We start from the raw sequence: 25,941 nt of genomic DNA, 5'->3' as shown, positions 1-25,941 counted from the left end.
ATGAATAAACAGTGCTTATAAATGGCTGCTGAGGTAGTATTCTCAAGTGAAGTGAGTTGACCACTTAACAACCGAATAAGACCAGTGCATTTGATTGTAACTCACTTTATTTTATATAGTGTTTTTTGTTGCTGTTGCTGCTAACTGAACATATTTCTTGATCTCATTAACCTCTTCATCTCCAGGTCACACTGAACAGCAGATTGTTGTCTCAAGCCAGTGCTGATCAATGACAGTTTAGCTGCAGTCTGTCAGAGAAGAGAGGAAAGATGAGTCTCTCACAGAAACAGAGGTAAGACTGAGTCTGTTTTCAGAGAAGCATTTTAAACACTGCTGCACTTTCAGAGGATTGCTGGAGAAAACTAAACCTTAACAAACTGTGTTTTATATTTACAAATGATTTGCAGAGCTTCAGAACTTCTTAATTAAAAAATAAATAAATACATAAAAATATTTAAAAAGTAGCCAATAGATGATAAATATCTGAGGACTGGAAATCAAAATTGTAATTTTACAATCACTCTTCAGCACTGGATATGTACTTTGTAAATTACTTCACATTAGTGATTTTGGTTTTTAGGTCTTAAATTATTTTTCAAACATTAAAAATGACTCTTAATTTAAAGGTTCATATGATGCTTTTTATTCCTGTAGAAAGGCTTCTCTTCTCTCTTTGTGTCATTAGTGTAAGATCAGGCTCACATGTGTCTGTGAAGAGTGACCGGTCAAAGGATGATGACAAGCCGAACTTCAGTGAGAAAAAGACATCTATCGAAAGGTATTTATTATCTTTGACATTATAATATTGTGTTGGCTTATTTCTCCAATAGGAGGTTTGTGATAGAAATAAATGAAATTAAACAATAACTCACTGATTTCCTCTTTATTGAGCTCAGTCTGGAGCTTCTTTCCAGTAACACAATCACACAAGCAGACACAAGGAGGTATAAATTAACCATGGAAATAGATCATGCAGTCAAACATGAATATGTCTTTCCATCTATCCATAGTCATAGATGGACAAATGCATGTCTATACTGTGCTTCATTACCATCCTCAACAGTGAAGCTCTTTAAATGAGACTGAAGGAGCTTCTGTAGTAAAGTGTTTTGTTCTTTGTGTCATTAGTGTAAGATCAGACTCACATGTGTCCGGCTCTGTGTCTGTGAAGAGTGACTGGTCAAAGGATAATCCACCGGACTTCAGTGAAGAAACAACATCAAGAACCAAACGGTATTTGATCTGTTTCTTATTTTTCTTTAAACATAGACTGTGTCAGAAAGTGTGTCAGTGAATAATTATCATAAAACATATAGTCCATAAATATATCACTTATTGTATATCTCTTTGCTAAAATGTTTACCAGATATTTTGGTCATATTTTTCCTAAAAAATTTCAAAAAGTGAATAATTATCATAATTATCATAAAAATATTTGAAGTCCATAAATTTATGACTTATTTATTGTTTTTATCTTTGCTAAAGTCTTTAAAATATACTTTGGTCACATATATATGTTTTCCCCTAAAAAAGCAGTATTTTGATTTATTTTATTTACTATCAGGCTTCAGTGTGAAACATTGGATCCAGATTTACAGTCTCACAGGAACCACAAGCATTTTACAGACAGTCTCCTGCAGATCTTCCAGGTAATAAAACACATTTTCAAGAATATTTAATAATTATAATAAACAAAGATGTTATTGAATAAGAGTGACAGAACTTTTATTTCAAAAGTTTCTTTTTAAGAACCCATAAAATAAGAATGAAAGCCTATTTTTTTATTTTGTATTTACAACAAAGTAATGTTTGTCTCAACTTGATTTTTTATGAATATTTTTAATTACTGAATAAATAATTTTGATAAAAATTAAGGATTTGTTTCTCTCGTTCATTTTTGTCTTTCTTTGTAGGATCTTGAGAGCAAAATAATGACATTTCTAAAGAAAGAACTGGAAAAGTTTAAGAAAATATTACAAAAAGAGGACTTGCAATACTTTGTGAAGGACTTTAATGAGAACAGATGCAGTATGAAAGAAGCAGCTCTTGATCTCACGCTCTACTTCCTGAGAGAGATGAAGCAAGATGAAGCTGCTGATACTCTAGAAGGTAAGAGACTCGTAATCATCTGTCAGATTGTCACTTATAAATGTAGAGAGAAAATAAGATTAAACAATATCTGTGTTTTTGTTTCTGTTTAGATGAGCTGATCTTCATTCATCAGCTAAAGTGTAGCCTAAAGAAGAAGTATCAATGTGTGTTTGAAGGAATTGCAAAGCAAGGAGACTCTACACTTCTGAAGAACATCTACACAGATCTCTATATCACTCAGGGTTGTAGTGAACAGGTCAATACTGAACATGAGGTAAGACAGATTGAAGTTGCTTCCAGACGTCATGAATCACAGGAGATACAGGTTGAGTGCAAACATTTGTTTGAAGCACCTGAACAAGACAAGCAGATCAGAACTGTACTGACAAAAGGAGTTGCTGGCATCGGAAAATCAGTCTCTGTGCAGAAGTTTGTTCTGGATTGGGCCGAAGGAAAAGAAAATCAAGATATCAGCTTCATATTTCCTCTTCCATTTAGAGAGATGAACTTAAAGAAGCAAGAAAAACTAAGTTTGATGGACCTTATAACTCAGTTTTTCCCAGAAACAAAAGGACTGAAGCTTACAAGAATAAATCAATTCAAAGTCTTGTTTATACTTGATGGATTGGATGAATGTCGACTTCCTGTAAACTTTAAGGATAATGAGACGTGGTCTGATGTTTCCTCACCAGCCTCTCTGGATGTTCTCCTGACGAACCTCATCAAGGGAAATCTGCTTCCTTCTGCTCTCATCTGGATCACCAGCAGACCAGCAGCTGCCAGTAAGATTCCTCCTGACTGCATCGACCGGCTGACAGAGATACGAGGATTCAATGATGCACAAAAGGAGGAGTACTTCAGAAAAAGAATCACGGATGAGAATCAGGCCAAAGAAATCATTGATCATGTTAAACAATCAAAGAGTCTCTTTATCATGTGCCACATCCCAGTCTTCTGCTGGATTTCAGCCACTGTTCTCCAGAACATTTTAGAGGAGAAAAGAAACAATGTTGTGAAAAACAATCAGACTGATGATGTCTCCAAAACACTGCAGGAGTCAAATACTGAAGACACTCCTAAGACTCTGACACAAATGTACACACACTTCCTCAGATTTCAGATCCAGCAGAGCAGACGAAAGTATGATGGAGAACATACACCAGATGTTTCCTGGGATAAAGATGCCCTCTTTTCACTGGGGAAACTGGCATTTGATCAGCTGGAAAGAAACAATGTGATCTTCTATGACACAGATCTGGAAGCCTGTGGTATTGACGTCTATAAGGCATCAGTGTACTCAGGCATGTGTACCCAGATCTTTAAGGAGGAAACAGGGATCACTCTTGGTACCATGTACTGCTTCGTTCACTTGAGCATTCAAGAGTTTATTGCAGCCCTTTATGCACATCTGTTTCTAGACATAAAGAAGAAGTGTGTGTTTGATCAAGACTCTACAGAACAGGAAAACAAAAGTGAAACCATGATTGATTTGCTCAAGACTGCAGTGGACAAGGCACTAGAGAGTGATAATGGACACCTGGATCTTTTTCTTCGTTTCCTCCTTGGTTTGTCACTCCAGTCCAATCAGAGACTCTTACAGGGTCTGTTGACCCAGCAAGATAGAAATGAGCAAAGCAAAAAGGAAATAGTTCAGTACATCAAGCAGAAATTAGAGTCTAATCTGTCTCCAGAGAGATCCATCAATCTGTTCTACTGTCTGAATGAACTGAACGACCAAACTCTGATGAAAGACATTCAGACCCACCTTAGCAAAGGAAGTCTCTCATCTGCTGATCTTTCACCTGCCCAGTGGTCTGCTTTGGTCTTTGTGTTGTTGACATCAGACGAGGAGTTGGAGGAGTTTGAGCTTCAGAAATTCAAGAAATCAGACGAGTGTCTCATTAGATTATCAGCAGTCATCAAAACCTGCAAAAGAGCTCTGTAAGTTATTTAATATATGTTGTCATGTTTTGTTCTCATCTTAAAATTGCATCAATCTACATTGATACTAGGGGTGAAACGGTTCAACTTTTTCATGGTTCGGTTTGTATCACAGTTTTATGGTCACGGTTACGGTACAGTTCGGTATGTGCTATGCTTATGGAAAAATTATACTTTCAAACAAAAGTAACGAAAATAAGAATATTCTAACTACAAACAACAAAGAAACTCATCAAGATAGAGCAGCACTTTTAAATATATAACTCATTGCCATAAATGATATAAGCCTGTTATTAATTTGCTACCTGTTATTAAAAAAGTTGTATTCAAGCATGCTAGTTTGTTTTATGTAGGAAATTTGAATCAATACAATTCTAATATATATGCAGTATATTTACTGTTAATCTAAAAATAATAAGTATAAATAGATTTTTTTTGTATTTAACAAATGTATTTCATGTATCGAAACCTTGTGATTTGATTTATTTCTCTTTTAGGCTAAATGATTGTGGCTTAACTGACAAAAGCTGTCCAGCTCTGGCTTCAGTTCTTGGATCAGATACCAATCTGAAAGAGCTGAACATGAACAATAATAATCTGCAGGATTATGGAGTGAAGCTACTCTGCACTGGACTGAAGAATATAAACTGCAAATTAGAGATACTGAGGTAAGTTTTGTGACAATAGTGTTTTTTTCATTTAAATTTTGGAAATTTGCAGGCTTTAATTCCAGCATAAACTCTACATTACAGGGCCCTCATTTATCAACAGTACATACACACAGATGATCTTATACTTTAACATAGGAATGTGTGTAAATATAAGCACAACTCTGAGCATGCTTAAGCAGAGAATCTAGTGCTAGAATGGCAATACTACAAAAAGAAAGTGCTGCTGCGTCTTTCCCGTGTCCTTTAATTGCAAATACTAAATGTATAAATTAATAGTTCAAGTTAGATAAGATATTTAGTCTTTTTTTATCCCCCCAGGAAACAAGACTAAATATATATTTTGCTTATATAGTAAATTCATCTTGATTGTTTTATCAAAAAACAAGACAAAAATAATAAGAAGCCATTTTTTGCATGCAGCCAGGAAGTCATTTGAAATGTGGCTATAGTGTCATGACTGATCTGGCTATGCTGGAAGATTAGGCAAACCATGCGCTGTACCGAGAGCGTTTAAAAAAAAAAAAAAAAGTGCTGATCTGTTTAGTGAGACCACAGAATGGCTTCTCAGTCAGTACTGCTTTCTTTTTCCATGATTTCGGTGAGGACATAATACATTCACATGATTTATAAAGGGAGGTGTTGTCACCATATATGGTTTATTGTTTTTTCTTCAACACCCTAAAAAGGTTTTCTGGTACGACATAATTTAAGATAAGGAATAAGGCTTAGAGTTTTTAACCCTCTGGAGTCTAAGGGTATTTTTGGGGCCTTGAGAAGTTTTGTCATGCCCTGACATTTGTGCTTTTTTCAGTTTCTTATAAATATCTAAATGGGTAAAGTCTAATATCACTGTAATCAGCACAAACTGGGCTATAATAATATGTGAAATGCATTCATTTACATGATTGTATTTTTGAGAAAAAAAATGTTATGCATGGTTAGTGAAAAACTAAAAATGTTAAATCACTTGAATAAGGCCATAAAACACATACATAACATTGGTTGCCGGAAAAGTTGAGAACTGGAGCTTGTAGCCTAGAATTTTTCTTTCTGAATGATGTGAAAATCATCTTGTTTACTCACTCACAGAAAACAATATATTGATTTAAATTTTCTAAAACACTTTTTGTTGGTAAAAGTCATATGCGAGTAGGCGTCAACTACCATGAATATCATTGTGATTTACACCTGAGAAGACAAAGGCCTACATAATGAGCTGCATAATGAGCCTCTCATTCAACTGTGCCACTCTGAGGGAGGACTTGCAAGAAAGAATGTGAGAACAAAATAAAAGTATATAATTTTATGTTTGTAGTTTATTAAGAATATATTTAATTATACCACAACATAATTTAATATCCACTTGGGGGAGCAGTTAAACAGTTTATTAGGGACAATCAAAGCTGACTTTCAAACAAATTTTTTGGCATCCTTCAGTCACACAATCCTTCAGAAATCCTTTTAACAATCTTATTTTCTACCAAATAAACCCCATTTATTATCATCATCATTATTATTATTATTATTAATGTTGAAAAGAGCTGATAATATTTTTCAGTTTTTTTTAGGGGGAATAAATCGAAAGAACTGCATTGTTTTTACATTTGTTAGGGTTATCTCTATTTGTCACATTTATATTATTTACATCAAGCTTTTGAATGGTATAGTATTGTATACTGTTATTGAAACTTCATGTTTCACTTGATTATACATTTAGTCAGGAATTATAGTTTGGAAAAAGTATTTGGAAAAAGTCTAACTAGTAAAATGTTTACACTTTATGTGAAAACTAGTACAAATATATAAAAAGAGACTTACTCATGTTTATGATCTCTGCTGAATAAAGTGCTTCATTCTTTTTTCTGAGGAAATCCATTTCTCAAATCCTCAACCACATCACATCTTTTTGGGGTGAATTATGTCTTAGTCCTCTCATCGCGAAGCAAACAGTAAAATAAAATAAAAACTTAAAGAACAGTCTCGCTGCTTTTTCTTCTGTGTGGGCGTATTCAATCCGCGCGCTTCAGTTTGAATCTGAATAGCACGTTCAGCACGGGGGCGTGGTCACATTAAATATAATGAAGGGAGATATGAAAAACAGACATCGCGTTGTTTTCATATGGATTACTTTATCTCAGAATATTTGTTTTCGGCAGCACTTGTTTAGTTTAAAAGTAGACATGTCAGGCTTTCTATAGATATCTCTCTCATGTCTCTTCGTTGAGTATTCACAGAGTTACAGTTCATTTTAATGAAATGTTTGTACATGACGATCAGCGGAGACAAAGACTGTAGACAGTGCACCTTGTTTGTTATCTTTATTTTATAAGTGCACAAAGGTTTTTTGTTATTATGTCTGTATCCAAAAAAAAACTAGACCCTTTACAGATTCGATTGATGTATTGCTCTTATCTGTACGATTAAAACTGAGAGTGTAATTTAATTTATTTTCGGGGTTATCAGGAGAAAATGACTCAAAACGCATATATGCGTTAATCTACTCGAAAGGGTTAATGTCTTGGAAATCTTCTTACAGCCTTTAAAGACTTCTAAAGTAATACAGTTGTATATTCTCTACAGCTTCTCCATAACGTTGTGAGATCTCTGTTGACTTCAGCACATGCATGGGTTGACTCTGTGTAACAGCTCAAGCTAATTCTGTTTTAATAGTTTCTTAAGACATAATTGTGTTTTTATTCCCCACCATGCAAATAAGAGATACTCCACTCCAAAATGAATGTCGTTCCAAACCCGTAGAAGCTTTGTTCGTCTTTGGAACACAATTTAAGATATTTTGGATGAAAACCTGGAGGCTTTAGACTGCCAAGTAAAACAGCAATGTTAAACTAGAATTAAAAGTTAGTGAACTAACTTTGATGTTGGCTTGGCCATCTTGGCCATGGGGCAAAAGAGCCACAGTACTTGTGTGCCCAACATTCTGGAGTTGCCCCGCTGCAAAAAATAAAAAATAATAATACCATAAAAAATACACCTGCAACAGTCTTTTTCCATGGTCCCTTGTTGTTTTCTTTTTTAATAAAAAGCCTAGGCTATGATAACAGCTACGACAGGGTTGTCTAGCTGAATGCGAAATAAGTCATGCAAAAACCATAATCTCCTAAATACCATTCAATTTAATGTTATTTTAATAGTACTGACAACATATTTTAAGTTATCACACTACTGAAAAATTAAAGAAGGGACACTATATATAGTATACTTCGGTGAGTCAAGAGCTAAACAAAAAGTTGCCAAGCCAACATAATAAGGGTTGAATAATTGTGACATAGCTCTGTTATTCAAATCTTATAACTCAAAAATAATACATTATATAAGGTTATATATTGACATTATGACTTTTAATATATGGCTTTTAAAACTGAACTGTTATAGATGCAATTTAGATTTTATCCTGGATCTTCAGAAAAGCTTGTATTTCTAAAGTACTGCAGTATTTTGATTGCAACTGTAGGTTATAATTGTGGAAAAATAAAACTGCAAAAAATAAAAATAGCATTTGATGTAGTTTGAGTTTACCAGTATATAGCTTTACCCAGCTTTACCGTGAAAAGAGTCCATTGAGGCCAAAATCCCTGTAGTACATCATTTTATTTTCTTCATTCTATAACATGTACTTGTGTGACAATCTGTGATTTTCTCATAGACTTTCAGACTGCAGTATCACTGAAGAAGGTTATAAAGCTCTGTCCTCAGCTCTGAGATCAAACCCTTCACACCTGATAGAGCTGGATCTCACAGGAAATGATCCTGGAGAATCAGGAGTGAAGCAGCTCAGTGATTTACTACAGGATCCAAACTGTCAACTCAACACACTGAGGTGAGACATGATGAAATAATACACAATCAATAATACATATTTAAAATTTCTCTGTGTGTGTGTGTACCGTATTTTTTGGACTATAAGTTGCACCTGAGTATAAGTCGCATCAGTCCAAAAATACGTCATGATGAGGAAAAAACATATAAAAGTCACACTGGACTATAAGTCGCATTTATTTAGAAACAAGAGAAAACATTACCATCTCCAGCCGCGAGAGGGCGCTCTATGCTGCTCAGTATAGTCTACAGGAGAACTGAGCAGCATAGAGCGCCCTCTCGCGGCTGGAGACGGTAATGTTTTCTATTTGTTCATTTCTCTTGGTTCATTTCTTTCGGTTCATGTCAAATTAATTTTGATAAATAAGTCACACCTGACTATAAGTCGCAGGACCAGCCAAACTATGAAAAAAAGTGTTATAGTCCGGAAAATATGGTATGTGTATTATAGTGTATTATAGAATAACATATTATTTCACTAATTCAGCAAGGTACACAATTTGTTGTTTAAAATGATCAAACATGAAAGATGAAATGCTGCAGCTGCTGTTGTTTTGATGATAAATGTCAGCACAGTTTAGTTGTGTTAAAAGTTACAGGTTAATCAGACATTTTGAGTCACTGGATGTACTGGTGTTCAGTAGTTTGGTGCCTCAATAGTTAACATTTACTTAATTTCTAGGGAACTTAAAAAAAAAAAACATTTAAATTAATTTCACCATTTAACTACGTGACATTATAATGCAGAAACTAACAATTAAATGTTCAGAAAAAAATCCCCATTATTAGTTCTGTTTTTTTTTAATTACCATTTTGTGTGTTTTCTAATAACTTTACAACGTTTAAAGTATGCAATAATATAAATCCATTAAATGACAACAGCATTTGATAAATGTATTTTTAGACAGGAACCACTTTGGCATGTTTACTTGAGTTTATTGAACACAATTTATCTTTGGCGGTATGGTTCCTTATGGGGGTTCTTGCTCCGAGAATAATTGAACTACAAGAGCTTTAACATTAACCCCCCAGAACCACGAGTTTAGAAAAACATGATAATTAAGACTTGTAGTAATGTCTTTAAAGCTAACAGTGATAATCACGTGGATGTGGCAGTGGGACGTATATCCTGTAGTCTGGTTATGAGGATGAGTGTCTCTCAGCAGTGAGGTGCATGCCAGCTAAGATTTTGAAAGCCTTAGTGATCTGAAACAAAGAAGACGACAACCAGAAGGTGCACAGTAATATGCTCATGCTTATAATGGGGAGGGAGGTAGGGTTTATGAGCCATTGAGCATAATAAGCAAGCAGTGGTGCCACATATATATGTCCCGAGTCTAATAGGAGAGTGGTAGTGATTTGGAGTGATTTGACAGCTGACCGCATCAACTGGTCACAGCCTATGCCTCCGTGGCCTGACCGAACTAATGCTGCACTCGATTAAACCAACTGTAAAATATACAGAATATTATTCAGTATAATGCACAAGGCTTAGTTTTTCAGATTATGCCTTTATTGTTTTATATACAGTACTGAATCCATATTTTTCAAATATTTTATATACTGTACCCACTTAAATTAATTAAACTCTGACACCATTTGAGATAAAGGTATTAAACCAACTGTAATATATTCAGGATCTTATTCTTTATAATCCCAAGGCCCAAGGCAGAGTATGAGCCCTATTTTGACGATCTAAACGCAAAGTGTAAAGTGCACAGCACAGGTGCACTCAGGGAGTGTCCAAATCCACTTTTGCTATTTTACAGACGGAAAAACGGTTTGCGCACCCGGGCGCATGGTCTAAACTGGTTGTCTCTATTCTCTTAATGAGTAATGGGTGTTTTTTGGGCGTAACATGCAATAAACCAATCAGAGTGTCATCTTCCATTCCCTTTAAGAGCCAGTTGTGTTCGTGCCATGACGGATTTGCTATTTACTTGGCGGAATTTGCCAAGCGCAAAGACCGAATGCGTCTCTGAGATGAAACGGACCTGTTCGTGTGCGAGCAAATAGATAGCCTTATTCTGATACATGCGATGACTATCCATTATGGCATGTAGGCATTTAGATACATCTGTAAATATATCACGACCTGTATCGTGATCTGTATCGTAACTAGATTCTTGGCAATACACAGCCCTACTGAATGCACTGTACATATATTTCCATCAAGCTCAGATTCACAACACTGTAGATCTACTACAGCAGATCGATCACAGACCACAAACATGTGATGTTTGTCAGGAGAGGATCAGTGATAACACACACACACACACACACGTCTGAACCTGCATAATGAGCAGAATTACTGTTGCATCATTACAGACATCAGTTAAATAAAACTATCCAGAGATGGTCTGAACCCTGATCATGTTCTCTGTTAGTGGATCAGTAATCCAGTGTTTGTTGAATTCTGCTACATAATAATAGGAAGAGCCGGCATCAAAAGATCAACTAAATATATCACTATGAATGCTTAGCTGTCACAAGCTAGTTATCTCTTTGCTAACTTTCCTCATCTCCTGCTTAAAAGCCAGAAAGATCTTCAGATTTTTGAGAATCATGATCTAGTGAGCTTTTGTCCCTCGAGTTTCTTTTTAAATAATTTACTTTTGACTTTTTTGAAATATTTGTATATTTAAATGTTCAACTGTTTAAACTTGAACTAGAGCTTTTCATTACAAACAATGTTTGATAATCTTTAAATGTTTTGTGATGCGATACACACTGAATTGATTCCAGCTTCATCTTCTCTTCTGCAGGTTTTTGGGTCCTGCTGCAGATGAAGGCTGTCAGTATGTGACTGGAATTGTGGGTAAAAACCCGTTACTCCTGAGAGAGCTGAATCTGAGTGAACATGAACTAGGAGACACAGGAGTGAATCAGATCTCTGCTCTCTTGCTGGATAAACACTGTACACTCAACACACTGATGTGAGTATCTTACATCATTTCACATGTTACATGACTAGTAATGTTACAGTCGTCTATTTTAATTCTCATTTGAGTCCAACCCCACGTTATAAAGCTTAAAAGAGCCAGGACATGTTTAATATAACTCTGATTATATTTGTCTGAAAGAAGAAATTCATATACATCTAGGATGTCTTGAAGGTGAGTAAATCATGGAGTAATTTTCATTTTTGGGTGAACTATCCCTTTAAGTGCACAGGGGTTGGAGAAAATACTATGAACACATTAGAAATAGCCAGTATTTTATTAATGTGTTTAACATTGTTTGTCTTTAATACAGCTTCCAACCTTCTTAGAGTAGATTCATACAATTTTTGAATAGACTTCAGTTAAAAGTGTCTCTAACTTCTGCTGTGACTGCTGAATGTGATCATGTTTACTGACTACAAACTGAGGATTGAAGTCTAATTAAAAAAAAAAAGTATATGTGTGTATGTGTATGCATGTTTCTATATTTCAATGTAATTTCATAAAGGCAGGGTCAGTCTGGTTTCCACTGTCACTGCTGGGGCAACAGGAGTTTAGGTTAGAGGAGGTTATGAATGAAGGAGGTGTTTCTCTGAGTCTGGAGAGCATCAGTGCATATTTATATCAAACGACCCGATCGACTGCGACCCGGATATCATTAAAAATATTTTTGTATATAAATACATATTCATATATAATTTTTTTGTATAGTTAATCTGTCTATATTCTGTACTGTATATTTTACTTGTAAAGTTAGTTGTTGTGTGATCTAAACATTTGAAAGTTGTAATGAGTGTTTCTTGTTGCTCATACAGCAGGTCAAATACACAACCCAATATCCAATCATTTCAGTTAATAATACCAAAAATACACACACATTTCTCTTTTATCCAGTGGGACAGAACTGTTTTCATTGTGTTTATTAATGGGACACAACAGAATAGTTCTGTGCTGCTGTATCAGAACATATTCATAGTGTTTATTGATGCTTCATATCATCTCTCTGTCATCAAACACCAGATTAATGAATGTGTAACACAACTGAACAGAACCGGTCCAGACTGGGCTTTATTCTGTGCAGGCATTGCTTCTTCAGTCTGACCTGTTTCAGAGAAATATTACTGTACTTCACATCTACACACACAGACAAACCTACAGTTTTATTTAGATGTGCAAAGTTGAATCTGTGTAGCAAAGCTGATCAAGTCACTGGACAGAGCAGAGCGAATGCATTTACGTTGTAGTGATGTGCAGACCAGAATCAGTTTAAACACAAATACACAGCAGTCAGGACTTTTATTTTAGACAATATGATCAGTTTTAGACAAAAGATGAAATAAGAATTATATGACAGAAATAAAAAGATATGAAAGATTTTAACACCTTTCACACAAAGTTGTGGGGAATTAAAACTTTGTTGTATTTCTATCAAAAATCAGGAGAAATTGTACATAAATCATGAGAAGTGTCAATTATTTGATTAAATGAACAACTTGTTTGTTTTTCTGTTTTGAAGACCAAATTGTGGAAAATTATCCAAAGATGTTCAGACACTCTTCCTCTGTTTTTTGTTTTATCAAGACATTGTGACTTTATTAAATAGTTTTCTTCTATCTTCTCTCTTTCTCTCAATGTAGATTAAGATACTGTTATTTAATAGATGAAGGTTGTTCTGCTGTGACTTCATGAACATAACGTGTCTGATTCATTGTGTTTTCTCTTTCTGTCTTCAGTCTGCGTGATTGCTGTATTACAGAGAAACAGTGTCTCATCCTGACTTCAGCTCTGAAATCAAACCCATCACACCTGAGAGAACTGAACCTGAGCAGGAATAAACTACTAGGAGACTCTGGAGTGAAACACCTCAGTGATCTACTGATGAACACACAATTCAAGCTGGAGAAACTAGAGTTAGTATCATTATACTCTACAGCAGTTACAGTCAGATTAAAGATTACGGTTTACTTTCAGGAAAAGAAAAGGAAAGGATGTGACGTGTGGCCAAATATAGTGTCCCATACTCTGAACATCTGCATTTAACACACACACTCACACACACACACTCTCTCTCACACACACACACACACCTGCGGCGCTGAGGAACAGTTGGGGTTCAGTTCTTGTTCGAGGGTCTCATCTCAGTCAATCAATGTTCTCTCTTCTACAGGTTAAACTGCATCAGTATTACAGATGAAGGTTGTGCTGCTCTTGCATCAGCGTTTAATTCAAACCTCAGAGAGCTGGATCTGAGCAGGAATCAAATAGGAGACTCTGGAGTGACAGAAATCTCCAGTCTGCTGAGAAATTCACAGACACTACAGATACTCAGGTCTGAATTTGGTTAATTTAAACATAAATCAATGTAAAGCTCTAGCTGGTATATAAACTGACGCTGTGTCACAAGGAATGGGTCAGTAATGTGAAATTTTTGTGCTGGAGTAGATGCATTTATAAAATATTGACAAACAGATTGATTTTTGGGGATGATGGGAAATGTTAATATCCTAATGGTGTAATAAATGTTTTAATGTGTTTTATTTAGTCTTTCTGAAGACTTTCAGATTGCAGTATTACTGAAGGTTATAATAAAGTTACATAATTTTGTTATTAAAAAATCTTATAACTCAAATGTTACATTATATTGACAATAGCTCTTTTTTTAATATGCATCAGCAATTTTTTTTTTTTAATCCTGGATCTTCAGAAAAGCTTATATTGGTAAAGTACTGCAGTCTCTGAGGGACTGAGTAATTTTGATTGCAACTGAAGGTTATAATTGTGGGAAATTAAAATGCAAGAAAATTGCAGATTACGTTCACCAATATATAACTTTACCCAGCTTTACTGTGAAAAGAGTCAATTCAGGCAAAAATGTCTGTAGTGCTTTTTTTTTTTTTCTTCATTCTAGAACATGTACTCCTATGACAATCTGTGTTATAATGAAGAATAACATATTTTTCTAATAGACTTTCAGACTGCAGTATCAGTGAAGAAGGTTATAAAGCTCTGTCTTCAGCTCTGAGATCAAATCCTTCACACCTGATAGAGCTGGATCTCACAGGAAATGATCCTGGAGAATCAGGAGTGAAGCTGTTCAGTGATTTACTACAGGATCCAAACTGTCAACTCAAGACTCTGAGGTGAGACCTGATGAAATAATGCTGAATAAATGATACACATTTGAGTTATTTATATTATATTTTTCTAATAATTTAATGGCCTTGAGTCAATTATTTAGCTTATACTGCGGTTGCCACACCTAAAGACATCAATCAGATGATAGATTTAAAGGGATTCATCTGGGTTTTGTACTTGAATCACTGTTGTGAGTAGGATAATTTGTTCCGCATCTCATCCAATGCCTCTTTTGCTGAATCTAAAACATGATTTTAAAGCTGGTAATGGAGGCTTGAGCCTTTGATAGCATTCTAATGCAGTTATTAATGAAGTTATTAAAAAGAGAGGGAGAGAGAGAGAGAGAGAGAGAGAGCTTGTGTGAATTAGGCTTCCTCTGTGCTTCCCTCAACAGTGTTCTGCAGCAGTGTCTCTAAACAGCTGTTATTACCTCGCTAATGAGAAATGTCATGTGTGTTTACTTCCAGAAAATCATCTGTCATGATGTTGTTTTTACATTTACATTCATTCATTTAGCTGACGCTTTTTCTCCAAAGCGACTTACAATTGCTATATATGTCAGAGGTCGCACGCCTCTGGAGCAACTAAGGGTTAAGTGTCTTGCTCAGGGACACATTGGTGTCTCACAGTGGATTCGAACCCGGGTCTCCCACACCACAGACGTGTGTCTTATCCACTGGACTGGGGTGGTGTTAGCGCAGTCCTGTAACTACTGTTATAACAGCTTTACTATATGTGAAGTGATATGAACTGTAATGAGGTCAAGAGAGCTGCCTGGAACTACGTTCACCGTGCGTTTCCCAGAAAAATAATGTTCGTCAGCCAATTAGATTCAAGCATTCAGTGGCCCTGTAGTATAAATTATATTATTACACTTATTCAGTAGGTACACAATTTGTTGTTGAAAATGATCAAACATGAAAGATGAGATGCTGCAGCTGCTGTTGTTTTGATGATAAATGTCAGCACAGTTTAGTTGTGTTAAAAGTTACAGCTTAATCTGACATTTTGGGTCAGTAGATGTGCTGGTGTTTAGTAGTTTGGTGCCTCGATAGTTAACATTTATGATTGTGTTATTGTGGACATTTCTCATGAAAAACATATTCAGTGTGATTTATTATCCTGATTGTTTAAATATTACTGAATGCTCTGTACATTAATTTCCATCAAGCTCAGATTGACAACACTGTAGATCTACTACAGCAGATTAATCACAGACCACAAACATGTGATGTGTGTCAGGAGAGGATCCGTGATAATTGTGCATAGACAGACATCAGTTAAATAAAACTATCCAGAGTAGTGGTGGGCGATATGAGCTAAAATTAATATCACAATATTTTACACTGTCCAGGAGATATCGATATTATATTGTGATATGAGAAAAAAAGAGAACGGCTTTAGGTAACAACGTTATTTTTTTCAGTAACGCAGTAATCTAACTAATTACTTTTCCCGTTGTTACAACACTGTTAACGTTATTTGAACGTTAAATGCGGTGCGTTACTATGCATTGATTTAATAAACTTTGTAATCCGAACGCACCCCTGGCTCACACAGCGAGTGAGCCAATCAGAGCCAGTGTTTTTACACACATGCCGGCCAGCGGCGCCAAACACACACACACACACACACACACACACACAACAGCTACACAGAGAATTGCAGCAGAGATGGCGAGATGGTGAGTCAGGAGCAATCCGATGAAAAGTTGGCATTTTCAAGGTGAAGATATAAGCACTACTTCAAAATCATTGTGGTCAAAGGCAAGAACATGCATGTAATATGTACACCCTTTCTTAAGATAATACTTGAAGTGCAGGATAAAACTCTTGCTGTCTGTTGACGTGCAATAAATATTGAAAGTTATGTACCTGTCTGTTCTACTCATTTCAACTGACTTGTAAAAACTGCAAAAAAAAAAAAAAAAAAAAAAAAAAGTACAAATTATCTGACATGTAGCAACTTTTTTTTTTTTTTTTTTTGCAGTAACGCAAATAGTTACTTTCCCTGGTAACGAGTTACTTTTATTATAGAGTAATACAGTTACTCAGTTAAACTCAGTTACTTTTTGGAACAAGTAGTGAGTAACTATAACTAATTCCTTTTTTAAAGTAACGTTCCCAACACTGCTGAAAGCTGATTTTGCAGCTAGGAAATGTAGGCGTGTGCCTCTGTAGAGCCTCTGACAACTGATGGTAGTGAAAATCTTTAATATAGTTCTATAGAATAGCAGAACGGTCTCTTTATAGAGATGTAGTCCCTCTGTTGAGTAATTTCTACTGTGCAGTTATGCATGGTTATTTGCAGTTTAAAATGTGCACTTTAAAATTCATACTTCATAAAATTCATACACTTATACTGTTATTTGTACTAAACTTTTTTGCACTTTTAACTTTCTGTGTTCACATTGTTCAGTTCCAATTATTCATTTGCAGCAGTTATTTTGGAAGTAAAGAGAACCTATCTAAGAAATTCTGAATGGTAGTTATTTCTTTGGTTGGTGGTGGTTGGTTGGTTGGTTGGGGAGGGGGGCACCACCAAGCATTTGTGCTTAGGGCACCCAAATGGCTAGCGCCGGCCCTGATAATAGGAAGAGCCAGCATCAAAAGATCAATTAAATGTATCACTATGAATGCTAACCTGTCACAAGCTAGTTATCCTTTTGCTAACTTTCCTCATCTCCTGCTTAAAAGCCAGAAATATCTTCAGATGCTTGAGAATCATGATCTAGTGAGCTTTTGCCCGAGTTTCTTTTAAATTTACTTTTGACTTTTGTCTTTCTAAAAAAAAAAATATATATTTAAATGTTCAACTGTTTAAACTTGAACTACAGCTTTTCATTACAAACAGTGTTTGATAATCTTTAAATGTTTTGTGATGTAATGGACACTGAATTGATTCCAGCTTCATCTTCTCTTCTGCAGGTTTTTGGGTCCTGCTGCAGATGAAGGCTGTCAGTATGTGACTGGAATTGTGGGTAAAAACCCGTTACTCCTGAGAGAGCTGGATCTGAGTAGACGTAAACTAGGAGACACAGGAGTGAGTCAGATCTCTGCTCTACTGCAGGATAAACACTGTACACTCAACACACTGAAGTGAGTATCTTACATCATTTCACATGTTACATGACTAGTAATGTTACAGTCCTCTATTTTAATTCTCATTTGAGACTCCGACCTCATGTTATAAAGCTTGGAAGAGCCAGGACGTGTTTTAATGTAACTCTTATTATTGTAAAGCCTATCAATGTCAAGCAATAAATTCATCCAATCAAGTCATTCAAGTAACCAATATTTATTAACTCGTCAAAAGTTCTAAAACACAAATAGGCTTAGCTGGTAGCAAGTTAATACCATCAGGGTTCAACAACCCCCAATATCTCATGTGCAAATGTGCAATACTTTACACCAGACAAAAACAGTCATTCAAAACAGTGACACAGGCCAGCTCCTAAAAAAGAGCCAGAAAGACACCCTCCTTATTGTGCTAAAACATTTCAAAATCATTTTTAAAAACAACATACATCAAATAACATGAATAAACATTCCACTACAGCACAATATAAAACAAATAACATGAATACACGTTCCAATTTAGCACAATATAAAACACACATACACTTCAACCATATACAATCACAATATCACATACCTAGTACCAGCTAGACAAGTTTTCCAACTCTGGCACAAACCATCATTGTCATCTGCACAAAACATTTAAATGCCAATGATTATACACAATATCACGCGGTTAAAAAGTATTACATCCAACATTGTCACATACCTAACAACAGCTACGACAACTGTTTTCCAAAGCTGGCACAAACCATCATTGCAGTCTCCAAGAAAGAAACCACCACCACCTATCTGGCAATCAGCATGCACCTGCCATTACTCAAAGGCTAATGCCAGCCCATTCATAAAGGACATGTAGGCTAGAGACTACCATACTCACCCTACCAAACAGGACTACCGTAAATACTATAGTGTTTATAGCCATTACATTATATTTGTCTGAAAGAAGAAATTCATATACATCTAGGATGTCTTGAAGGTGAGTAAATCATGGAGTAAATTTCATTTTTGGGTGAACTATCCCTTTAAGTGCACAGGGGTGGAGAAAATAATGTGAACACATTAGAAATAGCCAGTATTTTATTAATGTGTTTAACATTGTTTGTCTTTAATACAGCTTAGAATAGATTCATACAACTTTTGAATAGACTTCAGTTAAATTTAGTCTCTAGCTTCTGCTGTGACTGCTGAATGTGATCATGTTTACTGACTACAAACTGAGGATAGAAGACTAATTGAAAATTAGTCAGTCTGGTTTCCACTGTCACTTCTGGGTCTTCCTCTGGGACAACGGCCAGGGTTTTTTGGTCAACTGAGTCTCTGAGTTTAGGTTAGAGGAGGTTATGAATGAAGCTGGAGTTTCTCTGCGTCTGGAGAGCATCAGTGCTGAGGATCATTTCATAAAGTTAAAGATATTAATAATAATAGCTCAGATCTCACTTTCAGACAGCAGCGAGTGTTTGAAATAACTTCTGTTTGAGATCTGATGTGGATTATGATCACCTTACAAGGCAGAAATATAGTATTGTTCAAAATAATAGCAGTACAATGTGACTAACCAGAATAATCAAGGTTTTTCGTATATTTTTTTATTGCTACGTGGCAAACAAGTTACCAGTAGGTTCAGTAGATTCTCAGAAAACAAATGAGACCCAGCATTCATGATATGCACGCTCTTAAGGCTGTGCAATTGGGCAATTAGTTGAATTAGTTGAAAGGGGTGTGTTCAAAAAAATAGCAGTGTGGCATTCAATCACCGAGGTCATCAATTTTGTGAAGAAACAGGTGTGAATCAGGTGGCCCCTATTTAAGGATGAAGCCAACACTTGTTGAACATGCATTTGAAAGCTGAGGAAAATGGGTCGTTCAAGACATTGTTCAGAAGAACAGCGTACTTTGATTAAAAAGTTGATTAGAGAGGGGAAAACCTATAAAGAGGTGCAAAAAATGATAGGCTGTTCAGCTAAAATGATCTCCAATGCCTTAAAATGGAGAGCAAAACCAGAGAGACGTGGAAGAAAACGGAAGACAACCATCAAAATGGATAGAAGAATAACCAGAATGGCAAAGGCTCAGCCAATGATCACCTCCAGGATGATCAAAGACAGTCTGGAGTTACCTGTAAGTACTGTGACAGTTAGAAGTCGTCTGTGTGAAGCTAATCTATTTTCAAGAATCCCCCGCAAAGTCCCTCTGTTAAAAAAAGGCATGTGCAGAAGAGGTTACAATTTGCCAAAGAACACATCAACTGGCCTAAAGAGAAATGGAGGAACATTTTGTGGACTGATGAGAGTAAAATTGTTCTTTTTGGGTCCAAGGGCCACAGGCAGTTTGTGAGACGACCCCCAAACTCTGAATTCAAGCCACAGTACACAGTGAAGACAGTGAAGCATGGAGGTGCAAGCATCATGATATGGGCATGTTTCTCCTACTATGGTGTTGGGCCTATTTATCGCATACCAGGGATCATGGATCAGTTTGCATATGTTAAAATACTTGAAGAGGTCATGTTGCCCTATGCTGAAGAGGACATGCCCTTGAAATGGTTGTTTCAACAAGACAATGACCCAAAACACACTAGTAAACGGGCAAAGTCTTGGTTCCAAACCAACAAAATTAATGTTATGGAGTGGCCAGCCCAATCTCCAGACCTTAATCCAATTGAGAACTTGTGGGGTGATATCAAAAATGATGTTTCTGAAGCAAAACCAAGAAATGTGAATGAATTGTGGAATGTTGTTAAAGAATCATGGAGTGGAATAACAGCTGAGAGGTGCCACAAGTTGGTTGACTCCATGCCACACAGATGTCAAGCAGTTTTAAAAAACTGTGGTCATACAACTAAATATTAGTTTAGTGATTCACAGGATTGCTAAATCCCAGAAAAAAAAAAATGTTTGTACAAATTGTTTTGAGTTTGTACAGTCAAAGGTAGACACTGCTATTTTTTTGAACACACCCCTTTCAACTAATTGCCCAATTGCACAGCCTTAAGAGCGTGCATATCATGAATGCTGGGTCTTGTTTGTTTTCTGACAATCTACTGAACCTACTGGTAACTTGTTTGCCACGTAGAAATAAAAAATATACTAAAAACCTTGATTATTCTGGTTAGTCACATTGTACTGCTATTATTTTGAACAATACTGTATCATCTCTCTGTCATCAAACACCAGATTAATGAATGTCTAACACAACTTAACAGAACCGGTCCAGACTGGGCTTTATTCTGTGCAGGCATTGCTTCTTCAGTCTGACCTGTTTCAGAGAAATATTACTGTACTTCACATCTACACACACAGACAAACCTACAGTTTTATTTAGATGTGCAAAGTTGAATCTGTGGAGCAAAGCTGATCAAGTCACTGGACAGAGCAGAGCGAATGCATTTACCTTGTAGTGATGTTCAAACCAGAATCAGTTTAAACACAAATACACAGCAGTCAGGACTTTTATTTTAGACAATATGATCCGTTTTAGACAAAAGATGAAATAAGTATTATATGACAGAAATAAAAAATAGGAAAGATTTTAACACCTTTCACACAAAGTTGTGGGGAATTAAAACTTCATTGTATTTCTATCAAGAATCAGGAGAAATTGTACATAAATCATGAGAAGTGTCAATTATTTGATTAAATGAACAACTTATTTGTTTTTCTGTTTTGAAGACCACATTGTGGAAAATTATCCAAAGATGTTCAGACTCTCTTCATCTGTTTTTTGTTTTATCAAGACATTGTGACTTTATTAAATAGTTTTCTTCTATCTTCTCTCTTTCTCTCAATGTAGATTAAGATGCTGTGATTTAATAGATGAAGGTTGTTCTGCTGTGACTTCATGAACATAACGTGTCTGATTCATTGTGTTTTCTCTTTCTGTCTTCAGTCTGAGTGGATGCAGTATTACAGAGAAACAGTGTCTCATCCTGACTTCAGCTCTGAAATCAAACCCATCACACCTGAGAGAACTCAACCTGAGCTGGAATAAACTACTAGGAGACTCTGGAGTGAAACACCTCAGTGATCTACTGATGAACACACAATTCAAGCTGGAGAAACTACAGTTAGTATCATTATACTCTACAGCAGTTACAGTCATATTAAAGATTACTGTTCACTTTCAGGAAAAGAGAAGGAAAGGATGTGACGTGTGGCCAAGTCTAGTGCATTTAACACATACACACACACACACACACACACACACCTGCAGCGCTGAGGAACAGTATATAGTGTCCCATACTCTGCATTTAACACACACACACACACACCGTGAACAGATACACGCACACACACACACACACACACACACTCTTTCTCTCTCTCTCACACACACACACACAAACACACACCTGCAGCGCTGAGGAACAGTATATAGTGTCCCATACTCTGCATTTAACACACACACACCGTGAACAGATACACGCACACACACACACACACACATACTTGTTTGGGGTGCCTCGTGGGGGCACCAGTTATTTACCACATTTTGGGGACACCACTTTCCTGACATCCTAGAGACTAGATAAACGCATCAAAAAATCTAAAAAAAAAAGTTTAATAAATATCTCACTTAAAATGTAATTAATTCATTAAAATAAGGGTAGGTGATAATCTGGGGACAGGTCAGGTTAACACATGTGGGGACACGGGGACAACTCCTTATATGGGCATTAACGGAAGTCCCATCTGGGGACAAAACCCTGACCAACTAGTGTATGAGTAAGTACACATGGAATGTCCAATCTGGGGACAAACCAGTGTAATCTACAGACAAAGAAAGGTCATAATATGGCCAGCTGGCCAATTCATAATGGTATTTCTGGAAGTTATATTGGTTTGTTAAAAATAGGGTGGTTTAACAAGTTAGTTCAGCTTGACTTCAAAAATGAACTTTAACTTCTTCAACTGCAAGTCATTTCAGTCCACTAAGACTGCCACAATCATATACTGCATTTAACTCATTCTTACACAATTCAGTTGCTACATTTACTGATTATTATGACCCATGAGAGACATTCGTTGAATGTGATTTAGCTGCTCTTATCAAAGTCAATCTAATATATATTATAAAGCCCTTTAAAACCAAGTTGTCACAGAGTGCTTTTACAAACACCGACCCTTATACTGACAGAGCACAAACAAGAAGATACACACAAAAAACCCATTAAACGTATACATGGTAAGGTTACTTTTAAAAGTATGTATTATGTTTGAGGTAAAGTTAAGTATCCTGTAGTTAACCAGTAATAACACATTCGGAAAGGTTAGATCAGAGCTACAATTCTTAAATTGTCTAAAATTATGAACATTATCAGTGGAATGGAGTTTTTTTTGTCTTGTTTTGAAATGCTCTAAGAATTTAATCTTTAAGTCATTAAAAAAAAAAATCCAAGAGAAATAAAAACGACCTTGATACAAATTGAATCTACAGCCAAATTTAATCAGTACAGTATGGGTTCCGTGCTTGCCACCAGATATTACAACATATAGTTTTTATGATGTGCCATCAGAAAATAAATTAATCAATTTAAAATTAAAATGTGAAAAGTAAAGGGGCCTGAATAAAGGCATTGAAAACTATAGGCACTCACTCTGTCGTATGGCTACTGAACATTTACACCAACTCCTTATCACCTGACACAGCATTTTGCCAGCAGACTTAAAAAAAAGAAGTCCAAGCACCAAATTTACAACCAACATCGAGCCGTCTTAACTCTTTCAAAACTTAAATTACAATATAATGTTTCCAACAATGGTATTGAGACCAAAACAAAACAAAACAATATAAATCAACTAAAACGCAAAAACGGAATCAACATTCAAAATCCACCTTACTTTTTTGAGGTCTTTCTCTCGTATGCTGTGATTCTGTTTTTTATATAATACTTCACCGCCTGCCAGTCTCGTTCACCGAGGGCTTTGGGGGCTGCTGTAATGCATGCAACGCAGTCGACTTTTCCAGGAGTAACTCCCGAGTGAATAAATTTCATCATTGTCTCTTCTACAGCCGCAATCTCCACCTCACTCCACTTTCTCTTCCTAGGAACTAATGACAAGAAAATTACATTAATTGCACTGCACGTGTTGTAGGTGCAAGACTGGATTATTTTTATACTACTGTATTCTTTATGATGTTGTTGACCTTTTATAAATAAAGCAAATAAAAACTATTGCAGGACAGGTTCCTTACCTGATGTTACTTTCATGACCTCCCGTGTCCTCTCCGGAGATCCTTTAGAAACACAATCATATACATTTCTAAATCAAACTAATTACTGATAGGCTGTTCTAATTGCATTAAACATTTAACTGCCTGTTCATACATCTTACCTTCATTCGTGTTTACTGGCCTGCTGCTATTCACTCCTGAAGTGCCTGCTTGAAGGCATGATTTAATTATTTAACTAATGGAAATTACAAACATCTTAAAAAATGTGTTTACAAATCTTTACCTGTCTCACTTGACGTCACATCATGAGAATGATCTGACAGTTCGGTTTCACTCTCTATCCCAGGACCAGGCTCAACGCACTCTGAAATATAGTCTTAGTATTCAGAGATATGCACAGATTCTTCCAAAGTCACTAGGACACGCTTGACAGCTAGTTTAAACTTGATTAAGTCGATTAAGTCGTGGGGAAGTCGTGGCCTAATGGTTAGAGGGTTGGACTCCCAATCGAAGGGTTGTGAGTTCTAGTCTCTGTCCGGCAGGAATTGTAGGTGGGGGAGTGCATGAACAGTTCTCTCTCCACCTTCAATACCACGACTGAGGAGTCCTTGAGCAAGGCATCGAACCCCCAACTACTCCCCGGGCGCCGCAGCATAAATGATGAACACTGCTCCGGGTGTGTGTTCACAGTGTGTGTGTGTATTCACTGCTCTGTGTGTGTGCACTTCGGATGGGTTAAATGCAGAGCACAAATTCTGAGTAATTCAAATTCTGGGTCACCATACTTGGCTGAATGTCACTTCACTTTCACTTTCACTTTCATTAACAGGTTACATACCTGTTGGATTGATGCTGATCTGGTCAAGACCTTTCCCTCTGAATTCGTTAAGCCTTCCCTGCTCCATTGCCATCAATACTTTGGTGATTTTTGCCAGCTGGAGTGTTCCCTCGGGTAATCTGTAATATTTCCTGTGGATACGAATATCATGTCCCAGGAAATCAGCAAGTTGGTCCATTTCTGTGTCGTTCATGTTAAGAACTCTGGACATTGTAGAGATGTGTTTGCGCAACTTGGTGGACGATAGGGCTTTTGGACATTTAGCACCACACTCCATGGCAAAGCAGCGCAGGCAGTCTGATCCACGAAATGATGTCTCGCAGCCTGGGATTGCAAACATGTAGATGTTCTCCTTCGGAACACCGCAAACTTCACGTGTTTTAACCAGCAACTCCATGGATTTGATCATTTCCGGTGCCAAAAGTACTGCAATTTTCCTTCCGCGTTTTCCACGGATTTCTACACGACTAAAGTACTTGCATAGTGCTTGTTCAACTTCTGAGAGAGAGTCAGCAATATCACTATTTAAAGTAGATTTGTCTCGAGACTCGAATGATTGTACTGGCATCAGACAGGCTTCTCCTTGCCTTTTTCTGTTGAAGATGATCATTTGTGCAAGAGTGACTTTAGCCAGTTTTGCCCAGGTCTTGGTGTTCGGTGCATTAAAAAAGTGTGCTGTAGTATTCTTGCTGTTTCTCCTTTAAATATATATGGAGTTTCTTGACATCATCTGCAAATGGCAAGATCAGTGGAGCGTTGTACCTTTTTTCTTCCAGGGTATTGTGAGCATGACATGAGATCATCTCCCTCCAGCGTGTCTGATAGATGTGTTTGAAGTCCTCTGCTTTTTGAACTTTTGTTGTGTCACCGGAGATCCTTGCATCACAACTTACAATGTCGGCAACCTTCATGAGGCTCTGACCAAGTTTGTTGGCTAGCGTTGGCACTGCTATCTTATTTGTTTCACACTGAAAGCCTGTAACAGCTTTAACTGCATTAACTGTGTGTTGGAAGTTGGCTGGATCAATGTACTCCTCAAGTGATTTGAGAGGGGACACCTGCCTTCCTTTTAAAACCAGTCTCCCTAACTCACGCATTTTCTGACGGATCAGTTCATGATCAGAACGCCGGTGTCCCATGAGGTTGTATTTCTGTTCGCCATACTTGAGGATACAATGGTCACTCTTTATGACATCTACCACTTCACCTTGTTTCATGTCACTGAGAAGTTTCCA

At 36.5% G+C, this 25,941-nt stretch overlaps 2 protein-coding genes across 4 annotated transcripts; one reads left to right on the top strand and one right to left on the bottom strand.

Moving 5' to 3' along the window:
* Window positions 1–245: 245 nt before the first annotated feature.
* LOC113040438 (NLR family CARD domain-containing protein 3-like) lies at window positions 246–14,596 on the top strand (the record flags this gene model as incomplete). The annotated part of the gene is made up of 8 exons (XM_026198786.1): window positions 246–292; window positions 1,129–1,233; window positions 1,565–1,649; window positions 1,914–2,109; window positions 2,202–4,032; window positions 4,530–4,700; window positions 8,368–8,541; window positions 14,449–14,596. Coding segments are annotated over exons 1-8 (2,733 nt in total), but the record flags the coding sequence as incomplete, so codon positions are not given.
* On the bottom strand, window positions 13,525–25,941 carry LOC113040445 (uncharacterized). 3 transcript variants are annotated; one of them, XM_026198791.1, is made up of 6 exons: window positions 24,707–25,941; window positions 24,152–24,232; window positions 24,030–24,077; window positions 23,890–23,931; window positions 22,129–23,745; window positions 13,525–13,569 (listed from the first exon to the last, which is right to left on the bottom strand). In XM_026198791.1, exons 1-5 carry the CDS (start codon window positions 25,314–25,316, stop codon window positions 23,531–23,533), a joined length of 996 nt encoding a protein of 331 aa, XP_026054576.1. In that variant the 5' UTR covers window positions 25,317–25,941; the 3' UTR covers window positions 13,525–13,569; window positions 22,129–23,530. The 3 variants fall into 3 exon arrangements, with proteins under 3 accessions (XP_026054576.1, XP_026054578.1, XP_026054577.1); XM_026198793.1 differs by having other exon boundaries at window positions 24,030–24,074; XM_026198792.1 differs by lacking the exon at window positions 13,525–13,569 and adding an exon at window positions 21,681–21,900 and having other exon boundaries at window positions 22,123–23,745.

The sequence above is a fragment of the Carassius auratus genome, chromosome 22 (genome assembly GCF_003368295.1).
Source record: "Carassius auratus strain Wakin chromosome 22, ASM336829v1, whole genome shotgun sequence".
NCBI classification, from domain to species: Eukaryota; Metazoa; Chordata; class Actinopteri; order Cypriniformes; family Cyprinidae; genus Carassius; species Carassius auratus.
This window is presented reverse-complemented; position numbering and strand designations above follow the sequence as displayed.